Genomic DNA, 24,792 nt, shown 5'->3' on the forward strand with positions numbered 1-24,792 from the left:
GATAATCAACAGAGGTAAGGTACTATGATTCTATGACCCTTCTTAGCTCTAAAATTCTCTAATTCAATTCATGCTATGTTAATCAAGAATGACTTTTACCTCGTTCGTGACCTTCGCTCCAAAAAGCCAACCTGCTCCCCGTGGACTGATTGCCCAAGTATCCACATCTTCAGGATCTGACCACACCAAGTCACAAAATGCTCCTTTGTGAGGAATTTCCTGATTCCTTTCAATGGTTCGGATTTGATCCAGTGTTTTGATGTCTGGAGAGAGACCACCATGGACGCATAAAATCTGCTCATCTATTAACTGGATAAAAATGTGAAGAGAAGAATCAGTGTGAAATGTTTTTAATAAGATTCAGGATTATAATTAGAAAAAGACTCCAATGTAATCAAGTTAACAACCTTGTATTTTTGATCAAAAGGAGGCTCAAAACCATGCCAAATCAGGATTGATTAAAGGAAATAGAGATGGTTAGAATCAAATCAAGTCCTACAGGGAACACTGACTTTTGGTTCTTCAAATATCTGATGACTTGTCATTTGAAAGAAAAAAGCAGATTTAACCTGCTTAGTTATTAATGCTCCAGAGGACAGAACAAAACATGGAGTAAAAATAGCAGAGAGGTAGACATAAACAAAATATCAATAACACGCTTAAACAGAATTTTTAAAAACTGTCTGATGAAGTAATAAGTTCACCACTACTGAAGTAGTTGAGAAATTAGATGACCATTTATCAAGAACAGATGAAAGAAGCAGGGAGGTTCCCAGGGTCTAAAATTATATAAGAATATTCAGTGCAAGAAGGAAAAACTTCAGAACAAAATTCTGAAGACATCAAAGAAAAGCAATTCCAATGGGAAAAAGGAAATAATATGAATAAGAAGTGCCCAGGTCTTACCCAATTTGGATATTTAAGAGACATATACCCATGAAACACATCCTTAAGAATAGTCTCAAGAGGGTTAAATCTCAGAAAGGGCTAAAGGTGGTGAAGAAGATGTGGATCCCACCCACTCAGGATGGGTGGGATAAAAGCAAGAATGTAGGTTGGGCAAATATTTTGGTTCTATTTTCTATGCCAAAAAGAATGATCTTTGGACCTCTGCTGTTGTAAGCCTGGGCAAATCTTGGTATCTCTCAGGGAAGTTATCAGGTGTCAATGTGCATTAATAGAAGACATATTCCAGTGAGTATCTAGAAAAGTAAATAGTGATCATAAGGAGCCAGTACAGTTTTCTCAAAAATCAATCATGATAAACTACCCTTCTTTCCTTTATTGACCAAGTCACCAAATTTTTAGACTGAGGAGTGCTGAAGATACAGGTGACTTAAATGTTAGCAAAGCATTTGATAAAGTCTCATATTATTATTATAGAAAAGACAGATATGTGGGTCAAAAAATGATTAGTGGTTCAAAGGCAACTTGGAACAAGTTATCTTTTGGAATATAACAGAAATCTGTTTTGTCCTATGATATTTAATACTTTTACCAAAGACATGAATGTTTTGATAATGACTATTTATCAAATATACAAGTGGACACAAAGCTAAAGAAGAGTGTTCATATGCTATGTGATAGGAAGAAAGAATACCATTTCAGATATGGTCCTGTATTCTAATCTGCAGAGAAATTATACAGAACAGATATAGGACTATCATTCTAAGAAGATGACATTTAATAGGAATTATCAAAAGGTGCATATCAGAGTTAAAAAAAAAATTCAAATTTTCAAATGCAACAGGAGAGGATATAAAATAGCTAGATTGGAATTTATCTAAAAAAAAAAAAAAAAAAAAAACCTAGGAATTTTAAAGGACTTCAAACTAAAATGGGGCAAAAGTTTCCAAAGATAGCCAACAAAGTTAAGGCATTTTAAGACTGTATTAAGAGAAGTATATAGGCCAAGTCTCAGGAGGTAATAATCACCTGGTACTCTGTTCTGGTTTGATCTCATCTCAAATACTGGATTCAGTTCTAGATGATATTATTTTAGGAAGAATGTTGCTATGTCATGGTATATAGAGGAGGACAACCCCAAAGAAAAGGTCTTGAGATCATATTATATGAAAATTATGTGAAGGAAATACAAATATCTATTGTAGCGAGAAAAATACCTGGGGAACAAGTTGAGAGTATTCTAATTATCTTTAAGTGTTTAAAAAATTAACATTTAGAAAAATCAGATCTGCTTTATTTGGCCGTTGAGGGAACAACTGGGAACAAAGGATAGAAATTACAAAAAGGTAAATTTGGGTTTGAAGTAAGGAGAAATTTCCTAATAATTAGAGCTGCCCATAGTCCATATGACTAAGGCAACTACCCTTCAGTGAAGGTCTTCCACCCAACAAAAATTAGATGATTATTTATCTAATATACCGTAAAGGAGATTCTTATTTAAGTACAGACATCTGAAATCTTTTCCAACTCTGAAATGCTATGAGATCAGAAATTATGTACTAGGCAAGGACAATTAAAGAGTCAGCATGAAAAGAAATGTTAGATTTGAAGGAAGAGGGCCTTGGGTTCAAATGTGCATTGTTACTTACTATCTGTGAGTCTAGGCAAGTCAATAAAGCATTCTAGTCCTTAATATTCAAATCTCTAAAATGAGAAGACCAGATTTGCAGCCCAGAGACAACATGATGTCAGATAAAATCCTGTACTTTAAAAAAGACCCAAGTTTAAATCTAACCTCTTCTAACACTTACCAGCTACAAGATAATTCATGCCACTCTCCATGACAAAACAATCCAGCTGATAGATAATCTCTGTCACTCTCTAAGCCTGCTCCCTTATCTGTAAAAGGATCTCTTTTAACTCAAAATGTATGTAACTATGAAGATGACCTCAAGGTCCTTTTTCTCCATAAATCCATCATCATATGACTTTTGAAGTCTCTTCAAACTCTAAGATTCTCAATAAAATAATTAAACCTATATTGTGAATTAACATTTATGAGACTTGGGAAAGAAAATATAGAAGTGATTTTATAAACTTACAGCTGCTACTGTGAGCATATCAAAGACTTTGGTACAGTATCTCCAAGCATTAGCATTCCCATATTTGGTTTGGCACTCATCTGCAAAAGAAATAAAAGTATCAGTATCTCTCTATAAATCTAAAGTTAATTTTAGAACTGAAAGATAAAAATCAATAACATGCCTCATTCCAGTATTCCATGTTTTATGATTCCTTCCAGCTAAAATATCTGGTTCCTTTCAACTCTCTTTTAAATAACTTAAAATTGTGAAATGGTGGATCTCATAAAGGATTAAAATTAAAATTTTCAAACGTTAGTCTAACATGTGGACACTGAAAAATTTGAAGGTAAAGAAATATTCATTCTCTCACCCTGTTTTAATTAATTTTAAACAAAGAATGTAAATAGAAATCACTTATTGCCACCTCTCAGTTATAGGTATAGCTATATTTCTAAGAAATAGTACAAAGAAGCTATCTAAATTAGCAATTAAGATTTCCATTATCATTTTGTTTTATCATCTCAGCTCTGGGAAGATATGATGTAATGTATAAAGCACTCTATTTGAAATTAGAAAAAAGTCAAATCTTAGCGCTACCACTCTACTTTCTATGTCATCCTGAAGTAAGTTTGTTCATCTATAAAATGAGGTGGTTAGATTATATAATTAGTGTGGTCCATTCCAGCAATAATATGCTATGATCTTAAATATGTAAAAATCTGGGGACCAACCTATCAAAGCACACAAAGACTTATATAGATTTAATTATAAAGTGCTCCTTAAGGAAATAAAGAACAACTTACATAGGTGGAGGAATATTCAATGCTCCTGGCTAGGTCAATATAATAAAAATGACAGTTAACTATAGAAATTAATTTGTACTTTTAATGCCATACCAATCAAATTACTGAGGGGATACATTATAGAACTTGATAAAAATAATAAAATTCATTTGGGGGAAGGCTAGAAAATGATGAAGAGAAGTAGGGATGAAGGGGGAATAACACTTCCAGACCTCAAACTACATTATACAGCAGCAGTCATCAAAGTTATCTGGCATTAATTTTAAAATAGACATATCAATGGAATAGGCTAAACAAGAGAGAATCAGAAAGGATAGAATTCAATAACCCAGAGTTTGATAAAATGGAAAATATAAATTATCTAGGAAAAAACTCTTTTATCTGACTTTTAAGTTAAGAAAACTACAAAGTAATCTGACAGAAATTAAGCACTGATGTTAAGAATGTTAAGGGGTCCTCTGAACTTATCTTTTGGCTCTGCCTATGTTGTCATTGCCTATTGACAACTAACACCTTATACATATTTCGCAATGATATACCACCTTGATGGTGAATATCATACTACATAAAAATAAGAGGAGCTGATCATAATTATCTCTGTCTTACAGTTTTGCATGGGAGATACGTTCTTAAGCAAACAAGAGACAAAGGCAATTACAAAAGATAAAACATAAGTTTGATACTATGAAGCTGAAAAACTTATTCAAAAACAAAAATGAATGCACACAAAGGATAAGAAGGGAAGAGTAAATCAATATGGACATGTGTGTATGTATACAAACCTACAATTGTAGCCATTTCCCAACATATCTGTACAAACAGTTCTCAAAATAAGAATAGCAATAAATTCATAATAATGTGAAAAATTACGTACATCACTAGGAATAGAAAAAAGCAAATAATAAACAACTCAGATTTTATCTCACACTCTGAAAATTAGCAAAATTGACAAAAAATAGGAATACTTAATTTTGGAGGAATTGTGGAATGAAATCACATAACAACATTATTGTTGGAGCCACTGGGATAAGATAAAGCCAAATTGAAAAGCAATTTGGAATTGCTGAGTTTATATCACAAAAAAGCCTATGATAAGAAAAAAGTCCTCATATATTCCAAAATGCCATTAAGATAAACTATGGTATGTGAATGTAATGGAATATAATTATGTTGTAAGAAATTATATGCAATGAAAATGGTAAGATCTATAAGAATTGATAGAGTGAAATCAAGAAATCAATATACACAATGTAAATGAAAAAACTACACATCAAAAAAACAGAAATGAATGTATAAAATTATAATGATCTAATAAAATTCTAATGAAGAGATATAAGAAGACATTCTTAACCCACCCCTTTGTGGAAACGGAAGGTCCACATGTGTTACACATTGTACACGTTTTCATACTTATTAAATGTATTGACGAGTTGGACTGACTTTTTTCCTCTTTAAAAAATAATATTTGTTATATGGAATGTTTCTCTGAGAGAGAAGGCAAGAGATAACTGAAATACCTATGGTAAAGTAAAAAATTATAGAAATCAATAAATTTATTTTGAAATTAGTTTTTTAAAAGTATTAATAGTTCTATACTGAGCTGAAATCTCAGATAACCACATATCTTGTAATATTTATGCTTTTTCAAACACTCACTATTTTACAACAGAATTTATGGGATATTTATGTTTAAAAACAGGTTCAACTGTTGGTGGCTGTTGAGTTGGGAAACCAGGGTGTACATTTAACAAGATAAATTTTGTGCAAACTTTGATATCCTTCTACTCAAATAAATATGCAAAGCATTAACTCCTTTATACTAGCCATGATTTTTGAAGTAGCAATAAAGTTGAAACTCTTTAAATGTTCCACAACAGAGAAATGGCTGAACAAACTGTTTCAATCAGCATAATGGAATATGGACTATTTTTTAAAATAACATTTTATTTTTTCAAATACATCCAAAGACAGTTTTCAACATTCACCTTTGCAGAACTTTTTGTTCCAATATGGACTATTTTTTTAAAACCTTTCTCTTTCTACCCTTCCCCGCATACATATATTTCTAAAGTATTACAGCTGATATGTATTCTTATATATTATTATGAATCATCATTCTTAGTATATGTGTCATATCTTATTAAGCCTCAGGAGGATAAGAACTATTATCTAAACTTTGTATTTCCAAAAGGGGATAGCCCAGTCTTCTCTATACAGAAGTACTTAACTAAATGCTTGTTGCATTGACTCAAATATAAAGAAATAATAAAGAGATGAAATAATGCAAAGTGAAAAAAATCTTATAAGTGATCTGCAATTACATATAGAAAATACACACATAAATGTTGGGGAAAGTGAACAAAAAAATGATGGAAAGAAGCACAGGGAAGAGGCACTCATATGAATTTGTTCTAGAAAGGGCTTTTAAAGACTTTATAGAATATCATCCCTCTTTAATTTCAGAGATGAAGAAAATGAGACTTAGAGAGAAAATGAATTGCCTAAAGTAAAAGAAGTATCAGCAGAACTGGGTTTTCAATCCAGATCTTCTGATACCAAATCCAACACAGTTTGCACTTCAACATATTATCTTATAAACTGAAAGGTTTTCTTTCAGAGATAAATTAATTGTAAAATTAAATTCAGCTGATCCTATTACTACTTAAAGTATATAGTGATTTACTTATAAGAGAGCTAACTCACTAAAAAGCAAAATATCTCTGAAATATAGTATTCAAGACTTTTATATCCAATTTTTCTGACCCTTATTTTCAATATGATTTTTCTTGGATTATCAATAGCAACAGCTTTTCTTCAAGAAACATAAAAGAATTTTTTTCACTTTCAGAAAAATGTACAGAATTCTGTTTTAATTACTGACCTACACACTGGAATGAACAATACTTCACCAACTCTGGAATATTTCATATAACATATATTTTATATAACATTTATTGACCAATGTTCACATTTTGAAATTGATAAAAAGTATTTTTTTAAAAAGTGGAATAAAAAAATTTTTTTTTTAATTCTATATACCTTGAAGAGAAAGAAATGGGAGAAAAGTCTTACCATAAAATCCATAAACCTGTGTTATCTGTCTACTCTCGTGATTTCCTCTTAAGAGTGTAATGCGATCAGGCCATTTAGCCTTTAGTGCAAGAAGGTAAGTGAAGGTCTCCAAACTGTAGTAACCTCTGTCTACAAAATCACCCTGCAAATTAAAAGCGCACAGATGTTAGTAACATCATGATCAGGATGATCTCACATCTATTAAGATTTTCCTTCAATAAACCTTCCTGTGCCAAGTTGTCTTGTGTTCCTAAAAGCTAGATGAGCAAAGCAGATGTCCTAGAAAGGCTCACAAGATGAACCAGGTGATAAAACAAAAGAGTCTGTCTTCCAAGTATAAATGTAAACTTAGTTAAACTGGAAAAAGCTCAATACTAGATAGTTACCTACAAAGTAAACATTATTTTTGATTACAGAAACTCATCAAACTATATCCTAAGACATGTAAGGCATCAAAAAGTGCTTTGATAGACAATGTCAACAACAATGACCCTGAAGTTTCTTGAAGCACTTCTCTTCCTTCACTGCAGAAGTAAGGGCAATACTGATATAGAACACTACAAAAATAAATAAGGGGCAGATTCAATGGATATGTAGGCTGTTGGTTGCTTTTGCTCAACTTTTGTTGTTGTTGTAAGGAATGACACAGTATATAGAAAGAAGAAAATATATTCAGAAATGAAGATGTAAAATGAAAGAGAACAATTTTTTTTTAAATGAAGGAATCCAAATACATTCACTTAAAATTATTTTAAAACCTGATTTCTCAGTCTCCCGAGTTCACAATTTTTCAAATATCATATGTTTGGCTTTTTTGCTCTACTTAACAACTCCCTTAAAGTTTTGATTAGGCCCACATTAAAATTACTAGGTACACAGACCAACCAAAAGAGAAGTACTCTACAAAGTCTACAAGATTAGAAGCTTGTCATGGGAAAATTACATAAAGGTAAAAATTAATTTTAAATGAAATTCAGAATACAAGACCCTAGCTTTGTGACTTTACTTCTTAATCTTAGTTTCTCACCTATAAAAGGAGATTAAAGCAGATGATTTCTAAAGTCTCATTTAAATTAAAATTCTAGGTCTCTGAAAATAGTAAATGTATTCTACTATTAACCTGGCATCAGAAATATTAGAATCACAAAGAGAAAATAAGTAAATTATTAACATAAGAGAAACAATACCAATTCTTTTAGAATATTTCTGTGTAATTCTTTTAGATTCTTTTAGAATATTTCTTTTAGAATTTTTAAAGAATATTTCTGTATACTATACCATTAAAAAAAATCAAAACAGAAAAAAAAAACCTTGAGTCCAAAGGTACCTGAAAAAGAATCTAATCTCAAGCCAGCTGAAAAAGTTGGAATTCCTTCCTCAACCTTCCCAACAAGTGGTTATATAGCTAGTGATAGAGAATTCTCTAACTGCTCAGGTTTCCTCTACTGGAAAGCTCTAATTGATATAAGAATTTTACTTATAAGGAAGTAAAACATGTTTTCTTATAGTTTGTGACCACTGATCATCACCCTGGTCTCTACAATCAAATAGAACAAGCTTATTTAAGTAATAAGTACCTCTCATGTGATTATCATATAAATGACTAAAATACACCTATTCATACTGACATCCATCTAACCACTTATCATCAATATTTACATACCATAAATATGTAGTTTGTATCTGGAACTTGACCTCCAGTTCTGAAGAGTTCACAAAGGTCATAGAACTAGGAAAGAAAAATAATGAAATGATCCTATCATGTATTCTTATTAACAAACAAAATTATAAAACCAGTCATTAAAATAAATTAATTACAAAAACAATTTATAGCAATTACAATTGAAAAATCTTTCAGATATACAATCCAATTTCCATATATTGCAAAAGAATGAAATTGAGGCCCAAAGAAGAGTCATGCAGATAATAAGATTATAGGGAGCTAAGATTCTAAGTACACATTAAGGAAAACCTAAGATTTTTTTCATATATAATATTAAAAATGGAGTAGAGCGAAAATGATAGCAGCAATGAGCTCCTAAAAACCTAAGCTCAAAAAAAAACCTAAACAAATCATCATTACTAAATGACTTTAAGGGTCACTAGTACCACTATCATTACCACCACCACCATCACCAATTTTACAATTACTTCTAGAATCGCTAACAGGTGGAACTTTGAAACAACTCCTATTAATACTAGCAGAGCCATCAGACCCCAAATTATGACCCACCTAGGCTTGGGTCGAGACCTACTGTTGGCCAAATCAATGAGCCAGAGTGGTCTGCGTTTAAGGCATGGTCCTTAAAAAAAAAAAGAAATCTGCCTGTAAATCTCAAGATATCTTGGAAGATTTCAGCAATCAAGAGTTATTTTTTGAGAGAGGAAAAGGAGGAAAGGAGGAGGGAGCTATACTGCTCAAGTGGAACTGGTCAGTTAGGTCCACAGTGGGGCAGGAAAGGCATTCTAAGAGTTTGGGGGGCGGGGGAGGGGGGGAGGAGAGGAATACAATCTATGCATGGGGAGTAGCCTGTGTAAAGGCATAGAAAAAGGAGATAAAATAACACATAACAGTAAAACCAAGTCAGTCAGTTGGGCTGGGATACAGAGTGTGTGGAGGGGAATAATAAGTGAATAGCCTACAAAAACAATATATTGGTAAGGTCAGATTGTGAAAGGTTTTAAAATCAAACACCTATGATGACTCCAAGATTACAATCTGGGGTTACTGGAAAGATGGCTGGGCCCCTGACAAAAATAGGCATATTAATAAGTAGAGTATGTGTTGGAAGGAAAGATGAGGATTCTATTTTAGACATGCTGAGTTTGAAATGTTGATGGAACATAAGATTTAAAATGTTTAACAGGAAGTTAGTTGGTGATGTAGAATGCAGGACCAGAGCTCAAGATCTCTTATTAGATCTAAACTCATTCATCAAAACTTATTAAGAGCCTAATATAGGTCACTCAAATAAAATCATCTCAAGGAACATCATTTTCAGCATATCACAATGTCAACTGTCAACTCAGCTCTAATTCTAAATCCTATACAAATAAGAAGTAGGCCATGTCATAGACTTGGTAGACAGATGGGTGGGTCTGCTTTCAACTTTATTATCCCCAAAGTCAGAAATAACCCTTCAATTCTAAGTCAAAATTTTATTCCCCAAACAGTTGTGCTTTTACAGGTCAGCAATTGATTATCTCATATATTCTTAAATCAGATGATTAGTCAGATGTCACTATAATCTCTATGGGTCTCAGTGTCATCATCTACAGCATGGCATTAAGACTAGTTGATAGGGGCAGCTAGGTGGTGCAGTGGATAGAGCACTGACCCTGAAATCAGGAGGACCTGAGTTCAAATCTGGCATCAGACACTTAACACTTATGAGCTATGTGACCCTGAGCAAATCATTTAATCCCAATTACCTCACAAAAGGAGGGAAAAAAAGATAAAGTTTTGTGGACTCAAATGGCAATTACTAAGAGAAGACTACATGATAGACATATTGCTTACCGTCTTGAGGAGGAATATGGTTAGGGAGGAAGAAAGAAAAAATCTGGAACTCAAAATGTTACAAAAATGAATGTTAATGTACAAAAGTGTTTGTGGCGGCCCTTTTGTAGTGGCAAGGAACTGGAAATTGAGTGGATGCCCATCACTTGGAGAATAGATGAAAAAGTTATGGTATATGAATGTTACAGAATATTATTGTTCTATAAGAAATGACAAACAAGCTAATTTCAGAAAAGCCTGGAAAGAGCTATGTGAACTAAAGCTGAGTGCAGTGAGTAGAACTAAAAGAACATTTTACACAGCAACAAAATTATGTGATGATCAACTGTAATGAACTTGGCTCTTTTCAACAATGCGATGATTCAAGGCAATTCCAATAGACTTGGGAGGGAAAATGCCATCTGCATCCAGAAAGAGACCATGAGACTGAATGTGGATCAAAGCATAGTATTTTCACTTTTTTTGGTATGTTTGTTTTTTCTTTCTTGGGTTTGGGGGTGGTTTTTTGGTCTAATTTTTCTTGCACAACATGACAAATATGAAAATGCTTAAAAGGACTGCACATTCCCAAGGAGATACTAAAGAAGGGAAAGGAACCTGTATGTGCCAAAATGTTTGTGGCAGCCCTGTTTGTAGTAGTAGTTGCAGGCAGCTCTGCTCAGTGGTAGCCCAGTTTGGCTGGGCTGGAAACTGGAAAATGAATAGATGCCCATCAATTGGAGAATGGTTGGGTAAATTGTGGTATATGAATGTTATGGAATATTATTGTTCTGTAAGAAATGACCAGCAGGATGAATACAGAGAGGCGTGGAAAGACTTACATGAACTGATGCTAAGTGAAATGAGCAGAACCAGGAGATCATTATATACCTCAACAACGATATTGTATGAAGATGCAATCTGATGGAAGTGGATTTCTTTGACAAAGAGACCTAATTCAGCTTCAATTGATCAATGATGGACAGAAGCAGCTACACCCAAATAATAAAACACTGGGAAATGAATGTAAACTGTTTGCATTTTTGCTTTTCTTCCCGGGTTATTTTTACCTTCTGAATCCAATTCTCCCTGTGCAACAAGAGAACTGTTTGGTTCTGCACACATATATTGTATCTAGGATATACTACGACATATTCAACATATATAGGACTGCTTGCCATCTAGGAGAAGGGGTGGAGGGTGGGAGGGAAAAATCGGAACAGAAGTGAGTGCAAGGGATAATGTTGTAAAAAAAATTACCCTGGCATGGGTTCTGTCAATAAAAAAAAAAAAAAAAAGGACTGCACATAATTAACTTATATAAGAGTGCTTATTGTCTTGGAGAGGAACAGGTAAGGGAAGGACAAAACTTGCGAACACAAAGTCTTATAAAAATGAATGACGAAAACTATATGCCTTTGAAAAAATAAAATACTATCAATAAAAATCTTTTTATAAAACAAACATTGAAAACTATCTTTTCATGTAACTGGGGAAAAAACTACTACTGAGAAAAAAAAACTAGATGTTACAATCATGTTATGTTAGGGCTGGAAAAGATCTTCAAAATCATTTAGATCAATCCATGCATTTGACAAATGAGGAAAATTCGGAGAAGTGATACATCCAAAGTTATATTATAGCACAATGGCAGCTAGGTGGATACTCACCTGTAATCCCTGCTACAGGGAAAGAAAAGGAAGGAGGTAGATCACTTGAGTTTAGGGCTAAAGTCCATGGGGTAAACACAGTACACATTGAGTCTGGAATTAATACAGGGAGCCTGACCAAAAAGGGATGAACCAACCCCAAATTAAGCAGGGCAAAACTTCTCTGCCAATGAGCAGTAGGATTTAGACTATGAATGGTTGCTATACTTCCAGTTGAGTGAGATCATAAGAACCACTTGAACCTACTCGTCCAAAAAAAGTTAATGGCAAAGCTGAAAAAAACAAATTTCCTAAATCCCAACCCAGAGTTCTTTGTACCATATAATGGTTTTTTTGAGCTAGGATATTCTATTATTCCAGTTCAGCAGATAAAGAAGGAAACAGAAGATTTCTAAACCCAACGCTCTGGGTTAGCCATTGTAAACTTTTTCTTTTGGAAAATTATTCAAAATTACTCTCACTATTAAAATTATAGGATTTTCAAAGGCTTCAGTAATTAATAAGAGAAGACAATACTGAGAACCAAATTTCAAGTTAATAAAGGGCAATTAATATAACTTTATAATAAATTCCTTTGAAGACCTAGATTTCTATGACTCTCACTTGCTAGTTCTGAGCCTCACATCTGTAAAATAAAACTATCTCATAGGGTTGATATGAAGGAAAAAAGACTTTTGTACTTTAACACACTATATAAATGTGAATTATGAATAACCACTACTTTTTATAACTCACTGAATAAATCAATTTACCTGACTCCTCAACTACAAAATGAAGTGATTAAACCAATTTCTAAAGTCTACTGCAGCTCTAAACCCAATGATTTCTTCTTCAGGGCCAGTAAATGATTTTTCTTTGTAATTAGTTTCGAATTCTAAATTTCAATATCCCAAAGGGATGACCCTCCCACTCTCATTTACTCACCATAACAATGACTCAAGAAATCCAAGTAACTGAGACAATCTAGACAACCAGAAGCTCATGTTATAATTTGAAGAACAAGTAGAAACACACATAGCACAAAAGCTAAACATTTGCTCATGGGATGTTTACCTGTCCATGTATATCTCCACAAACTGTGACTGGTGTAGATACTGGCTGAACATTTGACTCTTCCAACAGGAGGTCACAAACGTAATCACATAATCGCTAGAAGAAAAAAGAAAGCTTGAAAATATTAGTACAATGTTAACAAAAATGAAAAGGCATCATTAATCACGGTTTTTGACAAAATTATTTCAATTGATGTGAATCAGTCTGTTAGATTTATGCTGGTCATATTGTTTTCCCTTATAATCTGGACTCCCTAAGTATATTACTATCAATTATTTAAAAAACAAAGCTCCCATTTATATTCAATAGCTTTTCTTTTAAATGAGAGGGAATACAAGGAAGGAAAGAGAATAAAAAAACTAAAACTAAAATAAAATCTTAAAAATGTAAGGAACATGGACCCACACTTAACACCGTATACCAAGATAAGATCAAAATGGGTCTGTGATTTAGACATAAAGAACAGATTATAAATAAATTGGAGGAACATAGGATACTTTATCTCTCAGACTTGTGGAAGAGGAAGAAATTTGTGACTAAAGACGAACTAGAGACCATTATTGATCACAAAATAGAAAATTTTTATTACATCAAATTAAAGAGCTTCTGTACAAACAAAACTAATGCAAACAAGATTAGAAGGGAAGCAACAAATTGGGAAAACATCTTCACAGGTTCTGATAAAGGCCTCATTTCCAAAATATATAGAGAACTGACTCTAATTTGTAAGAAACCAAACCATTCTCCAATTGACAAATGGTCAAAGGAAATGAACAGATAATTCTCAGACGAAGAAATTGAAACTATTTCTAGCCATATGAAAAGATACTCCAAGTCATTTATTAATCAGAGAAATGCAAATTAAGACAACTCTGAGATACCACTACACACCTATCAGATTGGCTATGATGACAGGAAAAAATAATGATTTTTGTTGGAGGGGATGCGGGAAAACTGGGACACTGATACATTGTTGGTGGAGTTGTGAACGAATCCAACCATTCTGGAGAGCAATCTGGAATTATGCCCAAAAAGTTATCAAACTGTGCATACCCTTTGATCCAGCAGTGTTTCTACTGGGCTTATACCCCACCCCAAGGAGATACTAAAGAAGGGAAAGGGACCTGTTTGTTATTTTTTATTTTTTTTATTTTATTTTTTTTAATTTAATAGCCTTTTATTTACAGGATATATGCATGGGTAATTTTACAGCATTAACAATTGCCAAACCTCCAACTTTTTACCTCTTACCCCCCCCAACCCCTCCCCCAGATGACAGGATGACCAGTAGATGTTAAGTACATTAAAATATAAATTAGATACACAATAAGTATACATGACCAAAACGTTATTTTGCTGTACAAAAAGAATCAGACTCTGAAATATTGTACAATTAGCTTGTGAAGGAAATCAAAAATGCAGGAGTGCATAAATATAGGGATTGGGAATTCAATGTAATGGTTTTTAGTCATCTCCCAGAGTTCTTTTTCTGGGCATAGCTGGTTCAGTTCATTACTGTTCCATTGGAAATGATTTGGTTGATCTCGTTGCTGAGGATGGCCTGGTCCATCAGAATTGGTCATCATATAGTATTGTTGTTGAAGTATATAATGATCTCCTGGTCCTGCTCATTTCACTCAGCATCAGTTCGTGTAAGTCGCTCCAGGCGAAAGGGACCTGTTTGTGCCAAAATGTTTGTGGCAGCCCTGTTTGTAGTGGCTAGAAACTGGAAAATGAATGGATGCTCATCAACTGGAGAATGGTTGGGCAAATTGTGGTATATGAATGTTATGGAATATTATTGTTCTGTAAGAAATGACCAGCAGGATGAATACAGAGAGGCGTGGAAAGACTTACATGAACTGATGCTAAGTGAAATGAGCAGAACCAAGAGATCATTATATACTTCAACAACGGAAGTGAATTTCTATGACAAAGAGACCTAATTCAGTTTCAATTGATCAATGATGGACAGAAGCAGCTACACCCAAAGAAAAAACACTGGGAAATGAATGTAAACTGTTTGCATTTTTGTTTTTCTTCTCGAGTTATTTTTACCTTCTGAATCCAATTCTCCCTGTGCAACAAGAAAACTGTTTGGATCTGCACACGTATATTGCATCTAGGATATACTACGACATATTGAACATATATAGGACTGCTTGCCATCTAGAGGAGGAGGTGGAGGGTGGGAGGGAAAAATCGCAACAGAAATGAGTGCAAGGGATAATGCTGTAAAAAAAAAATTACCCTGGCATGGGTTCTGTCAATAAAAAGTTACTATAATAATAATAAAAAAAAAAAAATCAACTTTAGGAAGCCAAGGACACATCATTGCAATAATGAAGTAAAAGAATGGTATTTTTAATTCAAAAAAAAAAATGTAAGAAACACTAGAGGTCATTTAGCCTGACCCCAACTTGAATCCCCTACATAACATTCCCTACAAGATTCCAGCTACAGTTTATGACTCTAAAATCAGCCTATTCAATTTCTGGACAGTTCTAATTGTTAAGATCCTTTTCCCTTTAATAAGGCAAAATATGCTTCTTCATAATATCCACCCATTTCTCTATGCCCTCTAGAACTAACGAGTCCAAAGATAATTCTTCCATGTAATAGCTCTTCATAAAATTAAAGGTTGTAATCATGTGCCCCCTAACCCTTAAGTTTTCTCTCCTTCAGGTTAAAAGATTCCAGCTCCTTTAGTGGAAGCCAAGCTGACACATACAGCAGAGGGACTACTGACTATGCAATCTGAAGACTTTCATTAAAATCCTGCCTGTAATTCTATGTGACTTTGGGCAAGTTACCTAGCTTTTCAGGGACTAGACAATTTCCTAGGCCTCCTCCAACTCCTGATCTACCATCCTACTAATGACATTTAACAATTCATCACAGCTTCAACTAAATTCAAAACATACTTATTAAGCATCTATGTAGAATAGCCTCCTAATGAGATTATATGGCTATGAATGATGGTATAGCAGTTTCCAAATAATGAAAATTGCAAGTGACTCAAGAAATGAAGAAAGTATGGTGCACAAGCAGACTGCAGTATATTACCAATGATGGCTTGCATAAAGGAAGTAACAAAAAAATCATCTAGACAATTAAAAAGGAGTAAGATGGCTGGTCATATAGAAAGAATGAAGCAAAATAAATGTTAAATTTTGCTTTGGTATTTGTGAAATGGTAAAAGACCTACGAAGGTCCATCTTCTATAAAGGATTTATAAAAAGACATCTCAACAAGAAATGCACTTCAAATTCTAATTAACCCCATGACTCATCACTTGACTTCTCCATCTCTACCCATCCTGACTCCAAATGGTGAGTTCCTCTCTGGCACCTCTACTTGGGGTATAATCACTTCAAAGGCAGGCTGAGCTGAGCAGAGAGCCAAACTTTGGGCCTACTTTTTCCATTTTCCCCTCCAGCGCTAGATCAAGCACCCTTTACAATCTTCACATATTCTAAGATCTTTGAGGACAAGGGCTATCATCCTTTCAGTGTTAGTATTAGCATTCCTTGTGCTTATCATGGTAATTCAATTCATAAATGCTTTACAGACTTAATAAGTATCAAATGAGCTGCAATATATATGACTAGAAGTACACATTCTTGGGTTCATGATCTCAAAGAAAGGAAGTATATGCACACCAAGCATTCTGCTAGGCACTGCAGATCCAAAGACAAAATACCCTTGGGTTGTTTACTGAGTAGTTATCATAAATAGAGAGTCAGGGTCTGAACCTGTGATTTCATTGGTAGAGGATACTTTCAGATGAGGAAACAACTATTGGCCAACTCAGTATTTGGCAATTTAAGAGAATTACGGCCAAAACTAGCTCAGATAGATTATCTTCCCCAGGTTGACAGACCCAGTCAGTAAACAGAGGCTGAATCCAAAGCTTCTTAGCTCAAAGAGCTCTCTATCCACTATACAATAGTTTGCAAGGCTGTTTTTCTTGCAAAAGCCTTTTGATAACAAAAAATGTGTTATGAATTCACAAGGAAATTTGATATACTTATTTTAGGTTTATTAAGTATTTACAATAACTGATAATTGTCCCCCAAAAAAGCTCCACGGCAAAATTTTCACTACATAATTATAATGTAAAAAATTAATTATGCCCATAATTATGAAATTCTAAATACAAAATTACAAAATAATTACAAATATTCTATATGGGATATTCTTTAAGAATTAAAAGAAAACTGCTTATCATTACTCTTATCTACAGGACAATATTTTAAATGAAATAAGTTGCAACTTGGAATATAGTTAAGATTATAATTATATACAATTTTAATTTCTTAGGCTATTTTATTTGAATAAAGATTTGTAATATCGGGCTCAACATCAGACAAATACAATCTTAAATCTAGTTCTGCATCAAGTTTCTTTCTGTATTTTGATTTAAAACAAGAACAAAGCAAAAATTTTTGCTCCCTATAAAACCTAGCACACTCTGATTCAGCAGGATTTCTTTTGGGATTGTATCCCAAAAAGATCAAAGAAGAAGGAAAAGAACCCACATGTGCAAAAATGTTTATAGCAGTCCTTTTCATAATGGCAAGGAACTGGAAACTAAGTGGATGCTCATCAGTGAGAGAATGGCTGAATAAATTATGGTATATGAATGTTATGGAATATTATTATTCTATAAGAAACGATCAGCAGGATGATTTCAGAAAGGCCTGGAGAGACTTACATGAACTAATGCTAAGTACAGTGAGTAGAATCAAGAGAACATTGTACACAGCAAAGCAAGATTATGTGATAGTCAATTCTGATGGACATGGCTCTTTTCAACAATGAGATGATTCAAGATAATTCCCATAGACTTGGGATGGAAAATGCCATCTGCATCCAGAGAGAGTATAGAAACTGAATGTGGATCAAACGTCTGTTCTGCTGTTGTTGTTGCTGCTCGACTGTTTGCATGTATTTTTTTCTTTCTTGTGTTTTTTCCCTTTTGATCTGATTTCTTTTGTGTGTGTGCAGCATGACAAATATGGAAATATGTTTTTGCTCCCACAAATATGTGACTGAATGGGAAGATAATTTTTACAATCTCTTTTGATGAAAGATGAAAATTCACTTTTTATTTTAAGCCACCTAAGCAATCAATGAAAATGAAAATAGTTATAAAATATTTACTTTTCTACTGATTAATGAAAAGCATCGTATTAAGTGACAGAAGCACTTAAAGTGAGTGTTTATATATTGCTTCATTTAAAAAATATATTTATATATAATTATTCCAAAATCCTAAAGGAGTTTTAAACTATTAAAATTTAAGACTCTGGAGATGCTCTGTATATAAACTAAACTCCGTGAGAAAAAAATTTCTTTAGACAAGACTTTCTTTTCTTCTACCACTGGTATAAAAGCTTTGTTGTTTTAATTCATTAATTATGTCCAATGCTTCATGACTCCCATTTGGAGTTTTCTTGAATAAAAATACAGGGTCATTGGGGGGCGGGGGAGGTTGTCATTTCTCTAGCTCATTTTATAATTGAGGAAACTGAGGCAAATAGGGTTGAGTGACTTGCCCAGATTTACATAGCTAGGAAGTATCTAAGATCAAATTTGAATTCAGGTCTTCCTGATTACAGCATCAGCATTCACTACCTAGGTAGTGTGTATCAGCTACTTTCACAGAGACAAAAGTGAACAAAAGACCAGTGTTGCCAACCAGATCATCCAAAAATCCTCCAGATAACAGAATAACAACATAAGGAGAGGATAATTTAAAACAGAAAAGTGTTAATACTGCAAGAAGCAATATTAGATTTGTTTCTGTAATTTACAATGGTTTCAAGATGACTTAAGATGCACATGCCTAAACAACCATGGTTTTCAAACAGCTTGATATTTGTGCTGCAAGAATACAATCATTCAAAGCATTTTGATCAAATGATTACACAGATGACGAGATGTAATTACAGGCTAACAGGGGAATGAGGGAGCTACTCTCCCAAAATGTATACTACATAAATGAAGCACATATATCTGGATAGCTGAGTAGCAGTTGAGAATCATTTTGAGCTGAAATGTTGAACCCATGCGGAAGTTATAGAAACAATTTGGTGACAAGTTGACAAATTGCAAAAATACACTGCACTTAGTGCAATCAATGAACAAACACCAAAATTACTGTGCACACTATCAAGATAGTTCCAAATTCCTGCAGAAACAATTCTATATAATGCTTCAAATATGCACATATTTGTTGTCAGAAAGAAAACAATGTATTTGTAATTTACCTGGCCAATTATTCACTGATTATAGCATCATTAAAGAATTTTGAATGCAAACCCTTGTATCATTATGGGAATTCTGGAACCACTAGAGCATGTTATCTTCTCATACACACAGATAAGCTTAAGTATACAAAGTAAAGGGAGCAAGAAAGGAATCAAAGTATTTAGGAAAATTCAAGGAGAAAGGCACCACTAATAACATGAAGGGAAAGTGAAAGGTATAGAGAAGTAGCATCTGGATTGAAACTTAATATTTCAAATTTCCTCTATTCCACAGCCCTCTTCTAAGGATATACTCAGAGGCAACAATACCCTTTCTAAAATAAACTCTAAAATAATGATAGAAATGAAATTCTAAAGGATAATGGATCTGTCTAAAAGTAAATGGATTTTGGTGATGACTTATCATCCTCTGTCTCTGAATGAATAGCAAATGATTTCCATATATAGAAATCCAGGAAAATCAAAATGTCTATTGTTCCCTAAAAATAGAAGAGCTTTTGACCAGAAGAAAGCTATCAATCCTTCAGAAAAGATGAGCTACAGTAGACTTGGTTGTTAAAAAGTGAAGAGGAAGGAAAAAAAAACATATGGAAGGAATACATTAGGGTCTTAATGTTAATGTTGGCCAAATCTGTACTGAGTTTTTGGTATATTCATTTTTTTTTTTTAACCTGTACTAGACCTTACTTCAAGGACCTCTGAGTTCTTAAGTTTAATTATTTTCTTCCTACCTTCCTATGCATTCTGAAGTCTTCTTGAGTTGTTGTAGCCTAAAAGATTCATCATTTAGTCAAAGATACTTTGTCATTACCATGTCTAAATTTTTATAGGCTAGTCCTAAGGAGAAAGAGATCTATAATGAAAGCATTTTCAACTTTTTAGGACATTCCATAACTTATAGTTCATTAACATAGCCTTCAAGAATGAAGGATAATTTCTAGGCAAAATGAGGCACTGCAAAAGGACTTAAAAGGAGATCTTAATCTTTATGTCATGATAGAATGATAAAACCCACAGACCCCCATCTAGAAAGTAGTTTCTCTGTTTTTTTTTTTAAATAATGTGAATGCCCATTAGTTGGGGAATGGTTGAATAAATTATAATCTATGAATGTAATGGAATATTATTGATCTATAAGAGATGGTAAGAATGTTTAACATATGTTGGATTACTTGATTTCTATAAAAGAAGGTAGAGGGAAACGAGGGAGAAAAAATTTGGAACACAAGGTTTTGCAAGGGTGAATGCTGAAAACTATTTTTGCACTTATTTTGAAAATAAGCTATTATTTTTAAAAAATTAAGTAGATTGATTTCAGACTTACATAAACTGATGCTGAGTGAATTAAGCAGAACCAAGAGAACATTACATTCAGAGAAAGAACAAAATTATGTGATGATCAACTGTGATGGACTTGACTTTTCAACAATAAGGTGCTTCAAGGCAATTCCAATAGACTTGTGATGGAAAGTGCCATTCACTTCCAAAGAGAGAACTATGGAGACTTAATGTGAATCAAAGTATATTTGCACCTTTTGTTATTGTTGTTCTTTGTTTGCTTGTCTTTTTTTTCTCCTGTATTTTTCCCCTTTTGATCTGATTTTCCTTGTGCAGCATGACGAATTTGAAAATATGTATAGAAGATTGCACATGTTTAACCTTGCTTGCTATCCGGGGGAGGGAAGAAAGGGGAAGAGAGAGAAAAATTTGCAAGGTTTTTCAAAATTTATGTTGAAAACTATCTTTGTGTGTATTTGGAAAAATACAATACTATTTTTAAAAAATTATAGTATAGTATATAATGTACAGTATTTCTCTACTTCAAAACTCAAATCAAAAATCTTATAAATGAGATTAATTGTCCCAGTCCCTTTCTCATGTGACCCTAGAAATGCTAGTGATAGCAATAAAACAAGAGAAACAGAATTAAAGTCATTAAAATATAGAGAGATGAAACAAAACAATTCCTATTTGTTAACGATTTCACTTCGAATTTTTTTTTTTTTACTTAAGACAATCCTAGAGAATCAGCAAAGACACTAACTGAAACAACAGATTTAGCAAAGCTGCAAAAGCTGAACTTGCAAATGTTACAAAATAAACTTACTTTTTAAAAAAAAATCAACATTTCTATTTAAAATCAAGAGGCAGTTATAGAAAAGGAAGCCCCTGGGGCAGCTAGTAGGCCCAGAAGTCAGGATGACCTGACTGTCTGAGCTCAGACACTTAATAGGTCCTAGCTATGTGACCCTGGACAAGTCATTTAACCAAAGGGAGGGGTGGAAGGGACTGAAGGAGGAAGGGAGGAAGTTCCATTCAAAATAAGTATAAAATACATAAATATCTGTGTGTCACTCCAACAAATTACAAAATCATTCCTTAAAGAAATAAAGAACACCTTAAATAACTAGAGGAATACTCACTGCTAATCACTAGGTCTTGTCAATATGATAAAATAATTCTACCAAAGTTAATCTGCAGATTTAGTGCTAGACAAACCAAACTACCAAAGGACATTTTACAAAGCTAGACAAAATAATAACAAAATTTAATTTACAGGAACAAAAAAGATAAGAATAGAGGGAGACTATGACTTGAAGACATCAAATTATGCTATAAAATAGCAAATTTTCTAAGCTATTAGTTACTGATTAAAAAAACTAAATCAGTGGAAATGACTAGTCAAAGATTAAACAAATATAATTGAACTTAATTAGCTAGTACTTTATAAAAGTACCTAGGAAAGAACTCCCTAATACAGTAAGAGGTAGGGGAAGGGATGAGGAGAAGGAGGGGAAAAGTTGGGACAGAAGGTTTTGCAAGTGTCAATGTTGAAAACTTACCCATGCCTATGTTGTGTAAATAAAAAGCTATTAAAAAAAAAAAAAAAACCTCCACATTTACCATGCTATGCAAGAAAAATCAGATCAAAAGGGGGAGGGGAATCAAATAAAAAAGCAAACTCATACCACCACCATCAATGTTCTCTTGGTTCTATTTATTTAGCTTAGAAATAGTTCATGTAAATCTTTAAAAACTTTTCTGAAATGAGCCTACTGATTATGTTACAGAATAATAATATTCCATTAAATTCATATATCATAACTTACCTGGCCATACCCCAACTGATAGGCATCCTTAAGTTTCTACTTCGTTGCCAATTCAAAAAGAGCTGCTACCAACATTTTTGCACATGTGGGTCATGTTCCCTTTTTTATGATCTCTTTGGGCTACTGACCCAGGTGAGACACTTGGATCAAAGGGTATACACAGTTTTAGAGTCCTTTAGGCATAGTTCCAAATTGTTCTCCAGAATGACTTGATTCAGTTCACAACTCCAGCAATAATACATTAATGTCCCAGTTTTCCCGCATCCCCTTCAATATTTATCATTATCTGAGCAGTTTTTTCCAGGGAAGAAAATGGACATTCAATGAAATAAATGAATTTCATCTATTTCTGATGAAAAAACCAGAACTAAACAAAAAGTTTTATCTACAAATATAGAACTCAAGAGAAACCTAAAAAGGTAAAAAGAAATCTTGGGAACTATATTTCTATAATAAAGATATATAGAGAACACATGCATACTTTGTTCTAGAAACTAGAGGTGGAAAGGAAATCACAAAGAAGCAAAGGAAACCCATTATATATGAGAAAAAGGAGGGGGATGAACTTAGTGTGTATCGCTCATCAGAATTGGCTTAAAGAGAAAAAAATATTAGACATATTCGATTTATCATGAAACTTCTCCTACCTCATTGAAAAGTAGGAAGGGAAAAGGGAAGTAGTAAGCTAAAAGGAAGGGAATACAGAAATTGTGAGGAAAAGGGATAAGATAGGAGAAGGAACTCTAAGGTGGAGGGAGGGATACTAAAAAGGGAGGGCTGTAAGAAGCAAGTGGTGCTCACAAGTTTAATACTGCGGAGGGGAGTAAGGAGGAAGCAAAGGAGAAAAGCATAAGCAGAGGTTAACAAGATGGAAAGTAATACAGAATCAGTAATTTTAACCATAAATGTAAATAGGGTAAACTCCCCCATAAAGAGGAAACTGTTAGCAGATTGGATTGAAAGCCAGAATCCTACAATATGTTGTTTAGAGGAAACACACTTGAAGCTGGGCAATGCATACAGAGTAAAGATAAAAGATTGTAGCAGAATCTACTATACTTCAGTTGAAGTAAAAAAAGCAGGGGTAGCCATACTGATCTCAGATCAAGCAAAAGCAAAAACTGATCTAATTAAAAGAGATAAGGAAGGGCACTATACCTTGCTAAAGGGTAGATAGATAATAAAGCAATATCAATATTAAACATATATGTACCAAGTAAATTCTTTAAAAAGAAATTACGAAACCTGCAAGAAGAAATACACAGCAAAACTATAATAGTGGGAGATCTCAATCTTGCACTCTCAGAATTAGATAAATTAAACCACAAAGTAAATAAGAAAGAAGTCAAAGAGGTAAATAGAATACTAGAAAAGTTAGATATGATAGACCTCTGGAGAAAACGAAATGGAGACAGAAAGGAGTACACTTTCTTTTCAGCAGTTCATGGAATCTATACAAAAACTGACCATATATTAGGACATAAAAACCTCAAATTCAAATGCAGTAAGACAAAAATAGTAAATCCATCCTTTTCAGACCGCGGTGCAATGAAAATTACATTCAATAAAAAGCCAGGAGAAAATAGACCAAAAAATAATTGGAAACTAAATAATCTCATACTAAAGAATGATTGGGTGAAACAGCAAATCATAGACATAATTAATAACTTCACCCAAGAAAATGACAATAATGAGACATCATACCAAAATGTGTGGGATGCAGCCAAAGCGGTAATAAGGGGAAATGTTTTATCTCTAGAGGCCTACTTCCATAAAATAGAGAAAGAGAAGATCAATGAACTGGGCTTACAACTAAAAATGCTAGAAAAGGAACAAATTTAAAACCCCCAAACACAAAACTTGAAATTCTAAAAATAAGAAATTAATAAAATTGAAAGTAAAAAAACTATTGAATTAATAAACTAAGAGTTGGTTCTATGAAAAAACCAACAAAAAATAAACCTTATAAATCTGATTTTAAAAGGAAGGAGGAAAACAAAGGATCTTAAAAGAAAAGGGAGAACACCACCAATGAAATTTAAATTAGAGCAAAATTAGGAGATTTTGTCCAGTTTTACCAATAAATTGATAACTTAAAATGAAATGGGAGAAACTAAAATAATCTTGCCCAGATTAACATAGGGAAGAAGTAAATTTTAAAATCCCATCTTAGAAAAAAAAGAAGAAGCTATTAATCAACTCTAAAAAAAACTTAGGACCGATAGATTTACATGGAATTCTACAAACATTTAAAAAAATAAACCTAATGCTATATAAAACTTTTGAAAAATAGATTAAGGAGTCCTACCAAATCCCTTTT

The 24,792-nt window shown here is 33.3% G+C and overlaps 1 protein-coding gene across 1 annotated transcript in view; it reads right to left on the minus strand.

The window, feature by feature from the left end:
• PPP6C (protein phosphatase 6 catalytic subunit) overlaps positions 1 to 24,792 on the minus strand; it is a 52,237-nt gene that overhangs the window by 3,408 nt on the left and 24,037 nt on the right. Inside the window, exons 2-6 of the mRNA XM_031954295.1 lie at positions 13,088 to 13,183; positions 8,529 to 8,594; positions 6,866 to 7,007; positions 3,009 to 3,088; positions 100 to 309 (exon numbers count right to left, since the gene is read on the minus strand). Of these exons, the coding sequence (XP_031810155.1) occupies positions 100 to 309; positions 3,009 to 3,088; positions 6,866 to 7,007; positions 8,529 to 8,594; positions 13,088 to 13,183 (594 nt within the window). The remainder of the gene's footprint in view (positions 1 to 99; positions 310 to 3,008; positions 3,089 to 6,865; positions 7,008 to 8,528; positions 8,595 to 13,087; positions 13,184 to 24,792) is intronic.

The sequence above is a fragment of the Sarcophilus harrisii genome, chromosome 2, assembly GCF_902635505.1.
Source record: "Sarcophilus harrisii chromosome 2, mSarHar1.11, whole genome shotgun sequence".
NCBI lineage: Eukaryota > Metazoa > Chordata > Mammalia > Dasyuromorphia > Dasyuridae > Sarcophilus > Sarcophilus harrisii.